This window comes from Pogona vitticeps, chromosome 4, assembly GCF_051106095.1.
Source record: "Pogona vitticeps strain Pit_001003342236 chromosome 4, PviZW2.1, whole genome shotgun sequence".
In the NCBI taxonomy this organism is placed as follows: Eukaryota; Metazoa; Chordata; class Lepidosauria; order Squamata; family Agamidae; genus Pogona; species Pogona vitticeps.
The window spans coordinates 216369992-216386802 of NC_135786.1; the positions used below are offsets into that span (position 1 = coordinate 216369992).

At 38.0% G+C, this 16811-nt stretch overlaps 1 protein-coding gene across 1 annotated transcript in view; it reads right to left on the reverse strand.

Annotated features, from left to right (window-relative positions):
* Positions 1-284: 284 nt before the first annotated feature.
* AZIN1 (antizyme inhibitor 1) overlaps positions 285-16811 on the reverse strand; it is a 38714-nt gene continuing 22187 nt past the window's right edge. Inside the window, exons 4-12 of the mRNA XM_020783417.3 lie at positions 16309-16482; positions 14873-15045; positions 12483-12617; positions 10269-10350; positions 9008-9082; positions 7511-7676; positions 6370-6485; positions 5986-6200; positions 285-2429 (exon numbers count right to left, since the gene is read on the reverse strand). Coding sequence (XP_020639076.2) covers positions 2318-2429; positions 5986-6200; positions 6370-6485; positions 7511-7676; positions 9008-9082; positions 10269-10350; positions 12483-12617; positions 14873-15045; positions 16309-16482 — 1248 coding nt within the window. The 3' untranslated portion in view covers positions 285-2317. The remainder of the gene's footprint in view (positions 2430-5985; positions 6201-6369; positions 6486-7510; positions 7677-9007; positions 9083-10268; positions 10351-12482; positions 12618-14872; positions 15046-16308; positions 16483-16811) is intronic.

A 16811-nucleotide genomic window follows, 5' to 3' on the forward strand; every position in this document is an offset into this window, starting at 1 on the left:
GTACTGTATTCCTGTGAATAGTTTAATGATGCAATTCTTCCAACTACATTGTAACAATGCAAGACCACTATGTAGTTCCTGCCTTAGATACAAATACAATCATGTGTTTCTTACTCAGCTTCCAAGCACTTTCATCAAGAAGGGCACCTAGCCTTAATGATTAGGGAAAGGAGAGAAATGTACCCAAATTTTGGGGGGAGAAAATTTTGCAGTATTAGGTGCAAATGAGTACTACGCGAGACACTCATAGTATATGAAGTACTATACACAAGACAAAAGTTCTGTTTGTTAATTTGCTATATAGAAATCATTCAGTTTTATATTTGAATTATTCCAAAACTGATATTACAATTTGTAAACAGAAGATAAGTTTTAGCATATAAATTCAAATACATACCAAGTTCAAACCAATTTTTATGGCAAACTGTCAAATACAATACAGACATTTCCAAGGTGACTGTACCATTTACAACAAGAGTTGGTTAAACTCACATAGTTCTAAAAACTTTGTAGCAGATTTCTGGACATTTTTGTAAGGCCTGGGGATTGATATGACAGTTGCTCCCCATTTTCTTGTCTGATGGACCCAACAGATACTGGTCAAAATTCTGAAGACTGGTTTATTTTTGTCTAAAATTGTAGGGAAAACTAAACAGCTTGCAATTTTCATTTGTGCTTTAATGCTCAAGCTGTGGTTTTTTGCTCATGGTTATTAGATTTATTAATACACACCATACACACATGTGAAAATCGTTTCAAATATAGTACCTGTTATTTTAGTGTGAGCGGGCTGAAGGAAATATTCCCTTTCTCCTTCATCTATCAACAATGTATTTTAATTCCACTGGCCAAAATCCTATTGTAAAATTCTATGAAGCACAAGTGGCATTCACAATTTTCTGGCCCTCTGTTGCACACCTGGGTGTATTACTTCATTATGCCCAAACATGCAACAGCTAGCTAGAACAATCATGCATATCAGTTATGCAATTTTGAATTTATGCTACACAACAGGACTCTGGCCACTGAACCAAAACTACTTTGTGCCAACTGGCACTAGCATTAAAAAAAACTTGTACCTGGCAGCCCATTCCTCATCACACAATTATTTTAGGAATACTAATGTCCATTTCCAAATTAATTCTGGCATGGTAATTTAAAAAACACTTTCCAAGACTACTGTATAAGGTAAGCAAAATAAATAAAAAGGAGCAATCAGAGGATGGTAGCATCTAAGTAACAGTGAGTATAACCTTCAATGTTTGCTTGCTAAACCTAGCTGATATGATATGAATACAGTTTAAGTGAATACTCTATACAGAGTTGGATTGGCAGCCAAGACTGGGAACCACAGCTATTCTTCTAAGTGAAAGACTTGCAGCTTTATGATATACATCTTCATTTTGAAGGTAAGCTCCTGTGAGTTGAATGGATCTTACTCACAAGCATCCATATAATCACCGTTTCCACTAACAAACAGCAGCAGACAATCCACTGTTTAAGTACTATACAAATTTAACTTTGTGGATTGCTTCTTAGTTCAAATGTTTGAACATTTTGATGTTAAAATGTTCAAATCAGGTGCTTAATGGTATCCATGGACTGCACTTCAACTTTGAATTTAGTGCTTTTCAGCTTAGTTTTAAGCATGATCTAATGTTCTATCAATTTCACACGTGAAGCACTTTGAATAAATTACCTTACATCTTTCTATACCTAAACTCTCATTGCTTCTTAGACATCTTCCCTGTGTTAGTGGCAGGGGTGGGCATGGGGACTTTTATTGCAATCAACAAGGATTGGTACGGCAAGGGTGAAATACAACAAATACTATGATGCAATTTTACATTTATTAAACTACAGTTCAAAGCACAAATTTACACATTCTAAATACACTAAACATAGCTAATGAAGTCACACTTGATTCCCCCTTGACATTTCATATATCTGGGGGAAAAGACAACTTTACAAGACTTTCTAACAGAAATCCTTAGTATAAAAACTGTACTTGTATGTAAACTGTTTAACAGAGAACCCAAGTGATGGGTTTCCATCTCAACTAAGTCATCCATTTTGTTGCATATTTTATTTAGATGCTGAGGGATTGCATTATTTTACATGTTTAAAATTTTAATTATTATTTAACCCTTCTCCCCCAGAGAATTGTAGTTGTAGCTGGTTTTGCCTGGTCCCAATTAATTTCAAGTTTTAGAAATTCATTCAAGATTGTTCCATTTTTCTTCCAAACTGGAATGCTGTGACCAGACAAGACTACAGACATGCAACTGCAAGGCTAAAATGAAGCAGTAATGCCTGTTTAAGCTGCAATGGAAAAACTGTTTTCAGGGCTCAGCTGAACGCATGAAGGCACAAAGAAGATATTCTTCATCAGTGTGTCAGAGGTGAACCCAGCATCTTGCATTTCATACCTGAAATGGAAAAACAAATAGACATTCAATAAGAATACCACAAGAAAGCAGAATGTCAAAATTCAAAGTAATTTGGAGATATTCAAACATCTACAGTCTTTTATATTATATACTCAGACTCCGTGTTGCTCTGAATTTTGGAAGCCAATGCTGCAAATATGAAAAGTTAAACACACTAATTTTAACTGTGTCCCATACCTATGCTATGAAATCAGAAAACCTATGGAGAGTAAGATTTTTTGTATGTTATTAAAGAATTTGAACAATTTCAAATTTTCATTATTGCATTTTAGCTTATTTAAAGTATCCAGGTATTTGGGAGATTTGTGTATTATGTAGAAAAGCATGTTACTCTGCAAAAGCTGTGATAAAATTCATAGATCTAAATCAACATGTTCCCTTTCTTTCACTTAATGACTTACCATTACCTTGCAAAATAGCAAGTCTGATAAGACAAAAAACTATATTGAAATAGTGATATGATGTATGTCTGTTGGTCAAGGGAACATTACTGTAAGCACAGTACTATCCTACTACGTGTAAAGTAAAGCCTACTGTAAGAGCCACATTGCCTTATAACAAGATTCAGCTACCATGACGTTTTCTTGGTTGGTTCCAGCTCATTAAAAGATATTGTACTGTACGGAATTGGAAGGAAACTGGGAATTGTAGATATACTGAGATGGAGTCTGTTAGGCTCCATGTAAGATGAATTCAGAAAGAGATGTTTTTCATGAGCTTGTTGTGCAGAGTTGTTTGCCAAAGTCACAAGGCCGGACCATCCAGAGAGAGGAGACGCAACAAAAACCACTAACTGGGAGAAGATAAGACACCTGGAGCTTGGATCATGAGAATTTTGGGCGGTGATCGGAGTGTTCTGAATTACACCTACTTGGACTTAATTGGTTGACAGCTTGAAAGAGTAATGAAGGAGGAGGTCCTAAAGATATGTAAAATGAGGGTTTGTGTATGTAAAAGAAGCGGTCTGTGAATGCTGTGGAATGTGAGAGGGAGAGGCTTGTTCTTCTTTTCAAGAAGAAGTGGGGGAGGAATAGCCCAGCTTCTATATGTCAAGATGTAGGGACACAGAGCAAAGATTATTACTTAGCTGTTTTTATTTTAATTAGAAATTGTAAGTTTATTTAAACATTGTAACAAATGGATGTGTTCAATGCTTATTCTTTAAAGCTACAACAGATTGTATTTGTCTTCAGTGTGGAAGAGATTGTCACTCTCGAATTGGCCTTGTCAGCCACACTAGATGCTGTATTCTAATGAAACTATTTTCTTAATAAAACAAATATAATTCTTAAACAGAGGATCTAGTCTCTTGATACAGCAAAACTGTCTAAATCCAGTTTGGATAAAATAAGGTCAATGGTTGCTACTGTAAGTTAAAAGGTCCCACTGTCCTACTTGGTAAGGCTGGTGTGCATTCTAAAGAAACACAAAGTCTATGTTTTATTGCTTAGGAATCAAATCAAAGGTAACTTTTAAGGTTCAGGCTTGTCTGTAGGGCTTACTACGCACTTCTGAGACCTAGAGCAGTGGTCCTCAACCTTTTTTACACCGCAGAAGAGTTGGGGAAGGCGGGCACCCTCCTGTGCTCACGTGCATGCATGAAGGGGCACGGAGGTGCACTCGCGTGCAAAGGGGTGGGGGGCTTCTCACAGGCGCACATGCATGTGGGGGGAGTGCATGTGGAGGTGGGGGGGGGGGAGATCTGTCTCCACGGTCTGGCCCAGGCCACAGACAGGCACCGGGCCATGGACCGGGTGTTGGGGACTTCTGACCTAGAGGCCCTATCTCAGGAAATAAAGGTGGTAGGTTTATGCCCAGAGACTCCCTGGCCGCAATAATTGTCTCTTTAGGGAGATGGGATCGTTACATGTATCATTACTGTGGCTATGTTATGAAGAGTTCTTTTGGTTTCTGAACTTCTTATGGAGACTGTGTGTTTAAGATTAGACCACTGTAAAGCGCTCTACGTGGGGCTGCCTTTGAAGCTGATGCGGAAACTTCAGGTGGTGCAGAATGCGGCAGCCAGACTCCTCACCGGAGTGAGAAAACACCAACACATTTCTCCAACACTGGACGCATTGCATTGGCTGCCCATTCGTTTCCGTGTCGACTTCAAAGTCTTAATGCTTACTTACAAGGCCCTAAATGGTTTCAGACCTCGATATTTGGCAGAACGCCTGCTTCCACCAAGGTCTACCCGGATCACCCGTGCGAGTCATGAGGTGAGGCTGAGGAGCTTGATGCCGAGAGAGGCCCAGAAGGAGAAGACACAAAACCAGGCCTTCTCGGCAGTGGCTCCTTGCCTCTGGAATAACCTCCCTTCGGAGATTCGCGCGGCCCCTATGCTGGGTATCTTTAAAAACCAATTAAAAACTTGGTTGTACATCCAGGCCTTCCTTCCAGCTAATTCCTGACTTTTCTTTCTAATTCTCTTCTATTTTATTTTATTATAATTGTTATTGAATGATTATGTACATTCTTATGTTTTATTGTTTTATTCTGTATTGGAAGCCACCTAGAGTGGTCTGGTAGTCCATATAGGCGAGGTATAAATCAAACAAAGAAACAAAGAAACAAAGAAACAAAGAAAGAAAGAAAGAAAGAAAGAAAGAAAGAAAGAAAGAAAGATTTTTAAAAAAACTACAGATGTATGAGGCTACAGTGGTACCTCACTTAACGGGCGCTCCATTTGACGACGAAATTGCTAGACGTCAATGTTTTTGTGATCGCAAAACGATGTTCCCTATGGGGGAATTTCGCTTTGCAATGATCGGTTTCCTGCTTTGGGAACCGATTCTCGCAAAACAACAATTTTCCTACAGCTGATCGGCGGTTTCAAAATGGCCACCGGGTAAAAAAATGGCTGCCCGCTGTTTTCTGGGACGGATTCCTTGCTGCACAGGCAGCGAAAATGGCCGCGCTATGGAGGATCTTCGCTGGATGGTGAGTTTCAAGCCCCTAGGAACGCATTAATCAGGTTTTAATGCATTTCTATGGACTTTTTAAAATCGCATTATAACGTTTTCGTTTTACGATTTCACTGGAACGAATTAACATCGTAATGCGAGGCACCACTGTACTTGGATATGTGTTGAGATGAACCAGCATGTCAACCGACCTTTACAGAGCAAGGCCTAATGGTATAGCTTCTGCGTATCTTTCAATATGTGCATAAAGTAGAGATACAAGTAGGGTTTGGGGGGTGTTTGTGAGAGATTTGTAAGGCTGAAGAAAACCTACTTGTCTAAAGAGAACCCCATGAGCTTCACACTGATTGAAGATTTGAACATGAGTTTCTGCCAGCACTGTACTCACTGTACCACCTCTAGATACACACAAGCATCTGACCATAAAATAACAAAAAACCCAAAGAAACCCCAGTCCAATTGTCTGAATCTACACATAAGACATCCTGTAACAATTCTGAGATTTTCTCATACTACTAAAATATAATGCTGAGGTCTATATTTTCTCATTAAGAACTAAATACAGTATCTCATACAACTTATTAATTAATTCAGAAATGCAAACTTACCAGCTACTGACTGACATTACATAGTAAATCGGAGGCCTTTGGAGGTCATTAAAGGCAGACTGTTCACCCAAAGTACCAGAACCCATATTGTCAAACAGCAACCAGTCTCCAATGCTCAGCTCAGGAAGAAGACAGTTTTCCACAATTTGATCAAGCTCATCACAGGATGGACCCCAAAGGCTACTTGCAAATAGAGGCTCATCTTCCTTGTATTTCTGCATAAAAAAGCATTCTGACTGTTAGATTTATGTGTATGCATGGCATTTAGCATGAGAGGGCAGTAAAAGTAGCAACTACAGAATTTTGCACTCAAAATGGCCTTAAAAGAGTTATTCAATACAAAGAAAGATGCTTCAGAATCTCCGCTTGTAAAGGTGGTCTCACCTTGTGAACCTCGGGAATAGTAGTCAAATTCTCAGATAACTTGCTTGCAAATGAACCATAAATACCATCATTCATGTAGTATATGAAGGCTTGCCCATCACTCTGGGTTTGTTCCACTGTGGTTAAAAAAAAATCATATTTTAAAGAACAAGTTTTGCCGCACATTTACATTCTTTTTTAAAGCTGTGCAAGTTATCTAGGAGCACATGGAACATGCAGATAAAAAGGGAACAATGTTTAAAAGAGTATTAGAAGCAAGACATGACTTGAGTTATTCTTTATTTATCTCAATGTGTAATTATTTAAGCTATGGTAAACTTTGAAATAAAAAACGTTTTCCCAATTTCTTATAGTGGAATGTGGCCTCAATATGATTTAGCAAAACAAATTATGGCAAAACATTAATGTTTCAGCTGTGAAGATCAACCCTCCAGCAGGGGTAGGGAGTATGTGACCCTCCAGATACCAGACTGCAGCTTCTCTCAGTTCTACCCAGCATAGTCAATAGTGAGAGATGAAAAGTCCAGTACCATCTGGAGAGTGCTGCCCATCCCAAGACCACGAAGAACAGTACATATCTATGGGAATAAAGCAGGTCCTAGATCTAAAATAGTTTTTTAAAAAACAAGGACTCGCAACATCAGCAGAGCAGAAATGCAACCATCAGATATTTTTACTATAATCTGATTCCAGCTGGCTAAACCTAGTGAGTTTACCAGATTATCGCCCCAAATCTCAGACAGAGGAATTGGGTTTTCTGTGTCACTCCCCTTCCTAACTAAGCAAAAACATGTCCATTTCAAAGAAAGGCCAAATATAGTTCCTAGTGTTCAGGCTCAAACCTGTCACCACAAGGCTACTGAAGAACAATTTAGCCCTGTTGACAATATATTTTCAAAAATATTTTCCCTTAGGTTGCCTTTAATCATTTCTAAAGCTAAATTAATCCTAATGATTTTAATATTTTTATATGTAATTCACCTTGTGAGATTAACAGTATCTAAATATGAAACAAATACATATAAGTTCTAAAAGCCTACAAGAGGAAGCTCTTTGATGAAAGGCTTAACTTTTAGCAAAGATCCAAAGCAGAGCTCTTGGCTATCTCTGTAGCACTTTGTGTGCAGCAGATTTTGCTTACATTTAGAGAGAAGAGGTTCAGCTGATTGAATAGTTTTCTTTGCAATTATATTAACTGCAAGAGTAAATGCAGATGAAACATAATAGCATCCAGGCTCTGCAATCACATTTACACCAGACTCTTCAGGAAAATAGGTATCAAGCAATGGACTGACAACATGATTAACCTAAAAAAATAAGAGGGACAACCACATGTTTACCAAGGTAAAACCTGCAATTTTGTATCTTTATTTCAAACATTAAATTTGCTCTTACATTAATATGAGACCAGCAAACTCAAAGGCTAAAGCAAGAAAGGGAAAAACGACTACTACAACTTGCTTCATGAAGGGTAATAAGCCTATCCAATCATTTCCCATCATGATGAGACTCCCTTCATGTTCTTATCAACACAGCAGGTACTACGGTAGATTATTTTTAGTTTGGTTGAATTCATAATTTTAAAAATTAAGTAATTATTTCTCATCTAACAGAAATTTGAAATACAGCCTGATAGAACTTCTACGAAGATAATATCTGCGGAGTTTTGAAGCTTTATTCAGAAAGATTTGCTTCATGTCAGACTATACCTTTCCAAGTTTTGCTTCCCTTTTCAGAAGTTTATTATATATTTATCACTACTACTGTGCTCTCACTTGCACAGTATTTCCTTTTTATTTTGTTCCACCCACTCCTCCTTCCTCATACACTGGAATGTTGCATCAAAAGCACTACTGACAGTTGCTAGTATATTGGCAGCTATCCTGGGCAAGGACCTTCTTGTACTATAAACCTCCATGAATGCAAAACAGAATGCATCATAGGTTTCTAGTGAACAGATCAGAAGCACCACAAGCTACAGAAACAGCTGCACATTCAGGAGTTCTAGCTGGCATGGAGATCGAGGAGAAGAAACAGTTGTGGGAGAAATAATAGTATTTTTGGTTGTGGTGGCATTTTCAGAAGAGGACAACATTCACTGGACTGCACAAATGGAGCATATGCCGCTCACCCTCTGGTTGGCTCAAACAATCCAGAATCAAGGCACAGAGGAAAGCAAGCAGTTTTTATTTGTTCCTCACAGGTGCACTAAAGGAGAGTTGGAGTAGAAGGTGGGGGTGATCCCAATGTACTTTCTCTCAGCATTAACGCATTGTTTAGCATTATATCTGAATCAACCCAAAACACTGTTAGCTATTCTTCACCACTCCTACAGTTATAAAATAAGCTTTTCTAATCTGCACTTATGGTCAGAAAGACCTCAGATAAGTCTATCTTTTCAAACAATTATGCCACAGTGAAAAAGTAAAATACTAAGATTCACCATGTTGGGCTCACTTAGAATCCCTTTCTCACATTTCGATTAGAAGGATTCACGTTGATTGGGGCCTGAATGACCCCAATGTCGTATCAGTAAAATCACTCAATAGAAATCTCATGGTTTATAGCTACCATAATAAGTCTCAGCTACCCAAAACTGACAGACCCTACAGGAAGGACCCACAACAGACTTACATACCTTTTCTAGATCAAGTTCATAATCTGTGAAACCACCACCAATGTTCAACATGTTCATAGTAAAACCAAATTCTTCCTGAAATAGAAATGCAAAAGGCTGGCAGACAGTCTACAAGATTATTTCTTACTATTTTCATTTCTTAAAACATGCACTTACAATATTGAGCTTTTTAACGACTTGAGTAACTTGTTTCAAGTGTTGTTATAATTGAAGCAGTAAAAAGATAAGAACTATTACATAATAAATCAGCAACTCCTGCAATTGTACACTGGAATAAACTTCAGCAAATACAATAGCTTGAATCAAATATACATCAAGTAGAGCTCTTCCAGAATGTGGCTTTCCCACCTTATTCCTCCCACTGCAGTCCCCTGCATCTTCTAAGAACTGTGGATTGGGGTACTCTCCAAAATGGTATGGGATCTGACTTGGAGGATTATAAGCCCGCCCACCCCTGCAAAAAATCTGCAGAAACTGTTCTCTTGAACAAGAAGCGCCCTACGCCTGCTATCACTCTCAACAGATGTAAGCTTGTATAATTAAAAGAATATATATTGTAACTTAACTTGGCTGTCAAAGGTACACAGGTGTTATCAGCCTAGGTCTCAAATAGACATGGGAGCTTTTTATTCATATCCAGTGTACAGGATACAAATATGAAGCTCAGCACCACAGGTACCATGGCGGTCCTCTCCTGGCCCCAGAATGAGCCTGATCCACTGACTGGGCTCCTTGCAGCACCTCCATGTGATGGCAGTGACACTGCACCAATTGTGGACATATTTCCACTGGTGCTGCCCCATGTCTCTCCTCAGCCAATCACTCAGCACCTGAGTGGGGAGACTTGTCTTCCTGCCTCCTTGCTGGGGTGGTCAGCTGTGGAGATGGGCAAGGCAGGGCAACACTGCAATTGGTGCAATGTCGCCGCCACCAAACATGTACACTGTGAGGAGACTGGACTGGTTCAGGGTGGGTGGGAATAGACTGCCATGGCACCTGGGGTGCCAAGCTTCATATTTGTATTCCAGTGGATACGAATATAAAGCTTCCATATCTAGTCTTAAACACACAAGACAGCACATTTAATCACTGCATCTCTTCTTTATGCAGGGATGCAAATTATTTTGTGATTGGATAGAAACCCCAAATTTAACATTACAAACGGGCTTTAGCATATTTAGAACAAATAACACAGTGTCTTGGTATTATCTTAATAATTTTACCATATGAAACAATATAACAGGTAAAGTATTTCACTTACAGCCATGTCAAACACACAGCGAGCATCAGAAATAGCATGTTTGTATACTTGAGGTTCCTTGCAAGAGTTTGACACATGAAATCTAAAATTCAAAAAGAGAAAAAAATTACATTGCTATAAAGATCATTACATCTAGCTAAACAGGAGATCTGCTGATGATTCTAAGGGATATTCTTTTTCAAACTATGAGACAATATTTTATCACTCTTGCAAACACAAATGTTGAAGCATGTTATTTTACATAATGTACAATTGTCTGGTTCTGTTTACCTCATCAACTTTATGTAGCATCCCAAACAATTCTAATTGCAAGGGTTTAGGGGGGGAAATACCCTTTACTAAACAAGTGATAACTGGAAGACAACCCAAATACCTCCTGTTCAGGCAGTACTTTGACCTTGGGATTTTATCCAAGAGATAGCAGGCTGTGCAGCCAAGAAAGCACTGTTTTATTTTTCCAGGATTAAGAAGTGCAGCACCTGTATTTAAATATGGCTCCTCCCCAATGCATTCAGATATTCTGAGAAAATTAGATAATTCAAACCTTTGAGAAACTCGAGGCACATACATTTTCATTCTGAGAAAAGCTGGGTGTATAAGCATGGGCCAACTTCTAGTGCCACCCAAGGGATGAAGTACTGCCTGAACAGATCAATCATTCTAGTTATATTCGTTGTTCACAGCAATATCAACCATTTTTGTTCCTTAGTATTGCTTAAAATTCAGGAAAAAAAGTTGAAAACTTCATGAAGTCAAGCCCATTTCCTACTGCCCAGCAAACTAAAGAAACCAATTATAATAATAAAAATACTTACAAGTACCACCCACTGAAAACAATGGGCTTCCTTGGTAGGTAATGATATGATGAACTTTCATGTACACAAAATCAATAATGACTTGTCAGAAGGAGGATTTAGCAAAAAGCAGGCCATGTTAGCAGTGAAAGATAATTTTACTTGAATGTCCTAATCCACACTTACAGTTTTTAGAGAAAATATGTCAGCTGTTACTTTGGGAAAGATACTGTAATATTTGAAAACTGTAACTTCTTGAATACTGAGAGCATCACATATTTAAGTTATTGTAAGAAGATATACTGGACAGAAGATAAAATATAAAGAAAATGGCCATGTTCTAGGTTTCCTCTCTATTTAACACCTATACATTTCTAAGAGTAATCAGCAAAGATCTATCCCTTTAAGGCTTGAACTGTTACATTAAGTTCATCTGCCATATATACTGAATTCCATAGTCCTATTAGCTAATTATTTTGAAAGCCTTTGAAAAAATGGCTCATGTTATTGTGTAATAGAAACAAAAATCTCTTGAAAAGACAGAAAGAAGAAAAACTTTAAAAGGCAGGGAGAGAAAAAAACATCCTGATGTGTTTATGGTAAAAACTATTTTAATTGTTCTAAAATCAATTTCCTTGAAGAGCTCAAGCCATATTTTCTCTGTATTCTGGAAGGCTTTCACGGCCAAGATCTGATGGTTGTGGGTTTTTCGGGCTCTTTGGGCAGTGTCCTGAAGGTTGTTCTTCCTAACATTTCGCCAATCTCTGTGGTCGGCATCTTCAGAGGACAGGAGTCAAAAGTCTGTCTGTGCTCTGGTGCAATTTGTTTGGATAGTTGAGTATTTTAGCTGTAGGATCAGCTTTTGTCCTTTTCAGGGGATGGGTGATTGTGGTGATCAACGAGTTTTTTGTTGGGGGTGTATTGTTGTGATAAGAGGGAGAGACTATCTGTCGTTAGCTGCTCTTTTGTGTGCAGTGATCATGAGTCCTTGTAGCTGGGTAGAGTTCGTTGACCTTTTGCAGGCTGTATTTTTCAGCTGGGAGCCAGGCTTTGTTGAGTTTTAAACTTTCTTGTTTTTTGTTGAAGCTTCAAGGACCGGTAATCACTGCACAGAGTTCTGACTCCCGTCCTCTGAAGATGCCGGCTAAGAGACTGGCGAAACGTTAGGAAGAACAACCTTCAGAACACGGCCAAAGAGCCCGAAAAACCCACAACAACTATTTCCCATATTCTCTTCTGGTTTTAGTTGTTCCACAAAAAAGAAACAAGGCAATGTCTTAAACAGCATTTTACTATGGTGTAAGACATACAACAGGAAGTGCAGTTATGGGTAAAATAAATGCTAAATCTACTGCTATTTTATATTCAAAGCTGCAACATAGCAATGACAAGCCGCAGGAAACTTGACAAACCTACTCACTTAACACCAATTATTTGGACATTCAGTTCCTTTGCACATTCCATAAGATGCCGACAGTTCTTCAGGGAGGTACCAAACGTCATGTTCATCTCTTCATCTCCATTATTATCTTCTGTGGCAATATGAAGCAAGAGCCTAAGAGAAGGGGAAGATGATTGGGGCACAGTTGGTTTACAGCAGCATCAGCACATGTGAAGCCTGAAGACTGTCAGAAGTATGTTGATTATGTTGCCATTACTCCAGCTCTGTCGATGGACGAGTCAAGTGAACCTAATAAAAACAATCCTGTATAGAGAGAAAACTAGCCATTAGGGCCTAAAATACGGAGTCAAAAAGGATAAGAGGTTTGGAAATGCAGCAGCTAAAGACTCTGTTGCAGCAGAAAGTCGAATGCTGTAATAAAAATACATTACCTTGGAAGTAGCTGTGGTCATCCTAGGCTTCTCTGAGGGACATTCAAGTTGTTGCATGTTTTAAAATGGCTGGTAATGGGATATTGTTGGTTTTTTAAAAATGGCTGATATGAAATAGAGGATACATTACATCTTTCTTCCTACTAGGTACTAAATACTTCAAGCATTTCTACTAGCTATATTCACTTCAGTCCTTACTTGCCTTGGAATTTGTTGATAGGGAGCATATCCTTTGAAGGCATGTTACACTTTGCCTGGAAGGGGGAGGGCTAAGAGCATGATAAGAATTTGGTTTCCTGAACAGAAGATTATTTCTTTCAAACCTGAGTGTCAGTTAATTGCCAGTATTACTATCAGAAGTTTGAACAAATGAACAGAGCACACAAAATACCTGCATGCCATTCTTTGTGCAAGTTTACCACAGCTTACTCTGGTAACCAGATGCACTCAGAGGCCTGTGAAAACCACATATGTCAATAACAGCAGTGCTAGCTGTCAAATAATTTGCACAGCTGACAAGAAAGTTTGTATAAGTAACTTCCTCATTGTCATCTGAAAAAGGAATAAATTCTCATCTTGGCTGAAGATGCTACCTAAACTTTAAGGTGTGTCATAGTATCCAAAAATGAGGTCAACAGTATTCATTGCATATGTGCCTTTAAATACGTGCAACTACACTCATTATTCCCTTTATTTTAATATCCAAATATCTAGCCTTAAGCTTTAGTTCATAGAGTACATTCATAACGCAGGATAAGTCAGGAGACAAATGATAGGTTCTTAAGAGAGGTGAAAAAGTGGCAGTCATTACCCCTTTACAGGAGCATCTAGTTACAACAACCCTTTTTGACAGTAGTTGAGTCAGAAGTAGGCACCCAAATGAAGCATTCATTGCCTTGAACAACTCTTCTTTCTAAAGAGGTTGGCAACCTATGGGCCCCAGGATCTCAGATGTGACTTCCACAGCATCCCGTGACCCCAAATGGAAACCTTTTAAAAAAATATGGGGTTCATAAACTTTGTCATGTTTTCGAGGGGGTGGAGGCAATACTAGTTTTTAGAAATTAGTATACTGTGTATACAGTATGTGTGCATATACTGTATAAATAAATTTGGGCACTAGATGGCGCATGGAGGCTTTTTCCATTAACAAATCCAACCATAACAGGTTTGTTTTTTGGAAGGGAGTCATGGGTAAGGCTCTCCAAGGCATATGTGGGCTCTAGGTATCTGGAGGCTGCCCACTCCATTCTAGACCAAGGAAGTCTGCCAGAACTGTAAGCAACTGAAACAAGCCAGAGGTTGACATGCATCCTTTGAATTCTGCTATTTCAAAGGGGCAAGTACTTACCACTAACTGGCTTATCTGCTTTAGATAATCCTCTGCCATACTTTTGTTCTTCCTTTAATGCTGATGCTACCCAAGTAATCTAGAAGAAAACTTGATATGCACTGCTGGCACAACACCACCATTCTGGTACACAGCATTATAGCAGCCTGTTCTGGATTTCCACTTGCTCCCCCCCCCCATCCCACCAGACATTCTGGACCAGTTTAAGCCATTCTGAAGCAATCCTCACAGATGGTTATTTGAACAAGCATGTTCTATACATCCATCAAGATGCTTAGGTTCCAAGCAGAGAATAGATTAGATAAGACATAGATTTTAGTGTTAATACAGTCTGTTCATATAACCTTGCCAACAGCAGTTTCTAAATCAAAGAAGATTTAAGGTATCCTGATAAAACAATTTCAGTGAAAGTTAGCAAAATCTTTAATGGCAGCAGATTAAAACTGCAATCCTAAGTAAATCTAAATAACACTGGGGACTAAAGCACATACACACAAACATTTTCAGTTAAAAATATGCACATTAGAGCAATTAAGGGAGGCTATTTTACCAAAAGGTATTTCAAAAATATAATGCTCCAACTTAAATTCCCACACTGTTAAATAAATGAACACAATTATACTTACTTTGCATTTGGGTGATTTCTAGCAATTTTCTTTAATTCTAATTCACTGTCGCATGTCAAAATATTAACTCCAATTTTTGCTGCATATTTTATCTGAGAAGCTTGTTTGCAAGGACTTGTGTATATAATGTTTTCAGGAGAAATGCCCAAGTCTTGAACCAATGTCATTTCAGTCTAAAAGAGAGAGAGAAACAAAGTTATTAAGGCTTATGAAAGCTGTCAAGTAAATTTGGAGATCATGAGGTTTTTTAAGATAAAAAATTACTCAAAACATTTTAAATAGTTTTTTAATTAATTCAAATTTATCAAATTTTAGTTTAAGTTTACAGCCTGACCTACTGGCTTAGAATAGTCCTCCTTAGATTAACTTATCTCCAGACACCAAAAGCGAGCACAATTCTTTTTCTTCTTATGATGGGACCTAAAATGCTTTTGACAGATGCTCATTTGGGCTTGCCATTCTGTACACTGTCCTACTCATATGTACTGTCTAAATATGATATCAAATTGCTCTGGTAAAAAGCTATCATTGACTGATGTTTGACATCATAATGCGATAAAAAGGTGGTGGTCTTCTAGATTTTGTTGAACCCAAGTAATTGAGATAAGATCTTCAGAAATTGTATATAAATATTCTGAAAGGTATGTAGATACTATATACCACAGTGAGTATAATTCAGTTTTAAGTTGCATGTCTTTCTGTAGAGAAGGGAGAAGGTGCATCCATATTCTCTCCAGTTAAACAATCATATAGCAAGAGATGAGTACAACTCTGCCTGAGACACTTGAGCTGCTGCCAGTCAGTAGACAATACTAGGATAAACAGGTGTGTTTGAGTAAAGCAGAATCTTTAGTTTCTAAATTGTATCATATAAGCAGTATAACATACATATGATCAGATCTGCTTTGTACAGCAATACTATGATCACACTTACCCTATTCTTTTTTAAATACTTTTATATCCCATCTTTCCATCAAGCATCTAAGATTCACAAAAATTCTAGTATGTTTAAGACAATTCAATGCCAAACTGAAGTATTTTATTACTAAAATAATGGCCCTCTTAATGCTCCTGGTTCACAGCAAAGACTGAGATGACCATTCTCTTTATGTTTGCAATCCTAAAAGAATGATCATGCTGGTCTCTGCCGTGAACCAGGAGCAATACAAGTTGCTTTCACACTGGCATAAGCTTCCCTAGAAAGAAAATGTACAGTATCTTCACATACCAACTTCCACCCATCCAGTTAGCATAATGTTCTGGTGCTCTATAACCAGTCCATCACTGCAACCATCGACTTATCTCCAATCACCAGCCATCTAATGTCTGAAGATGGAACTACTTTAAAGCACTTCTTAAGAAATGAATTTGTATCAGAAAGACAACAATCTGCTTAAAAGGTTTGGAATACAAGGAGAAAGAAATAAAATACTTACTTTATTTGAACAAGCAAATCCAGTACCAAGAGCTGCCAGTATCTCAAGTATGCCTGGGGTGGAGTTACACTTCACATTGTAAAATGGTTTTATTGGTGCCATCACATTCTGCCAACGGATGTGCTGCTTTATCAGTTTTCCCAGATCACCAACAAAAAATGCATTTTTTCCAGTCTAGAATAGAAAAATTAATTTACAGTTAAGAGTAAAAAGCTTACCAAAGTACGAATGCCAATGGCATAGATGAAATGTTTTATTTCTTTTCTTTTTAATTGTTGACCCAATTGTTAATTTCAAATGGAAGAATGGTACAGTATAATGAAATATGGAACATTGCTATAAATAATAAATTAACTTCTAACTTGAAGGTCAAGAAAGGAGAGATAAATAATAATAATTTTTCTGATATATGGGGCAGATTTATTGAATATGTGCTAACAAAAGGAAAAGGGAAAATTCCAAACCAGGAACCAGTGCAGTTCTGGAGAAGAGAGCAATAAAAG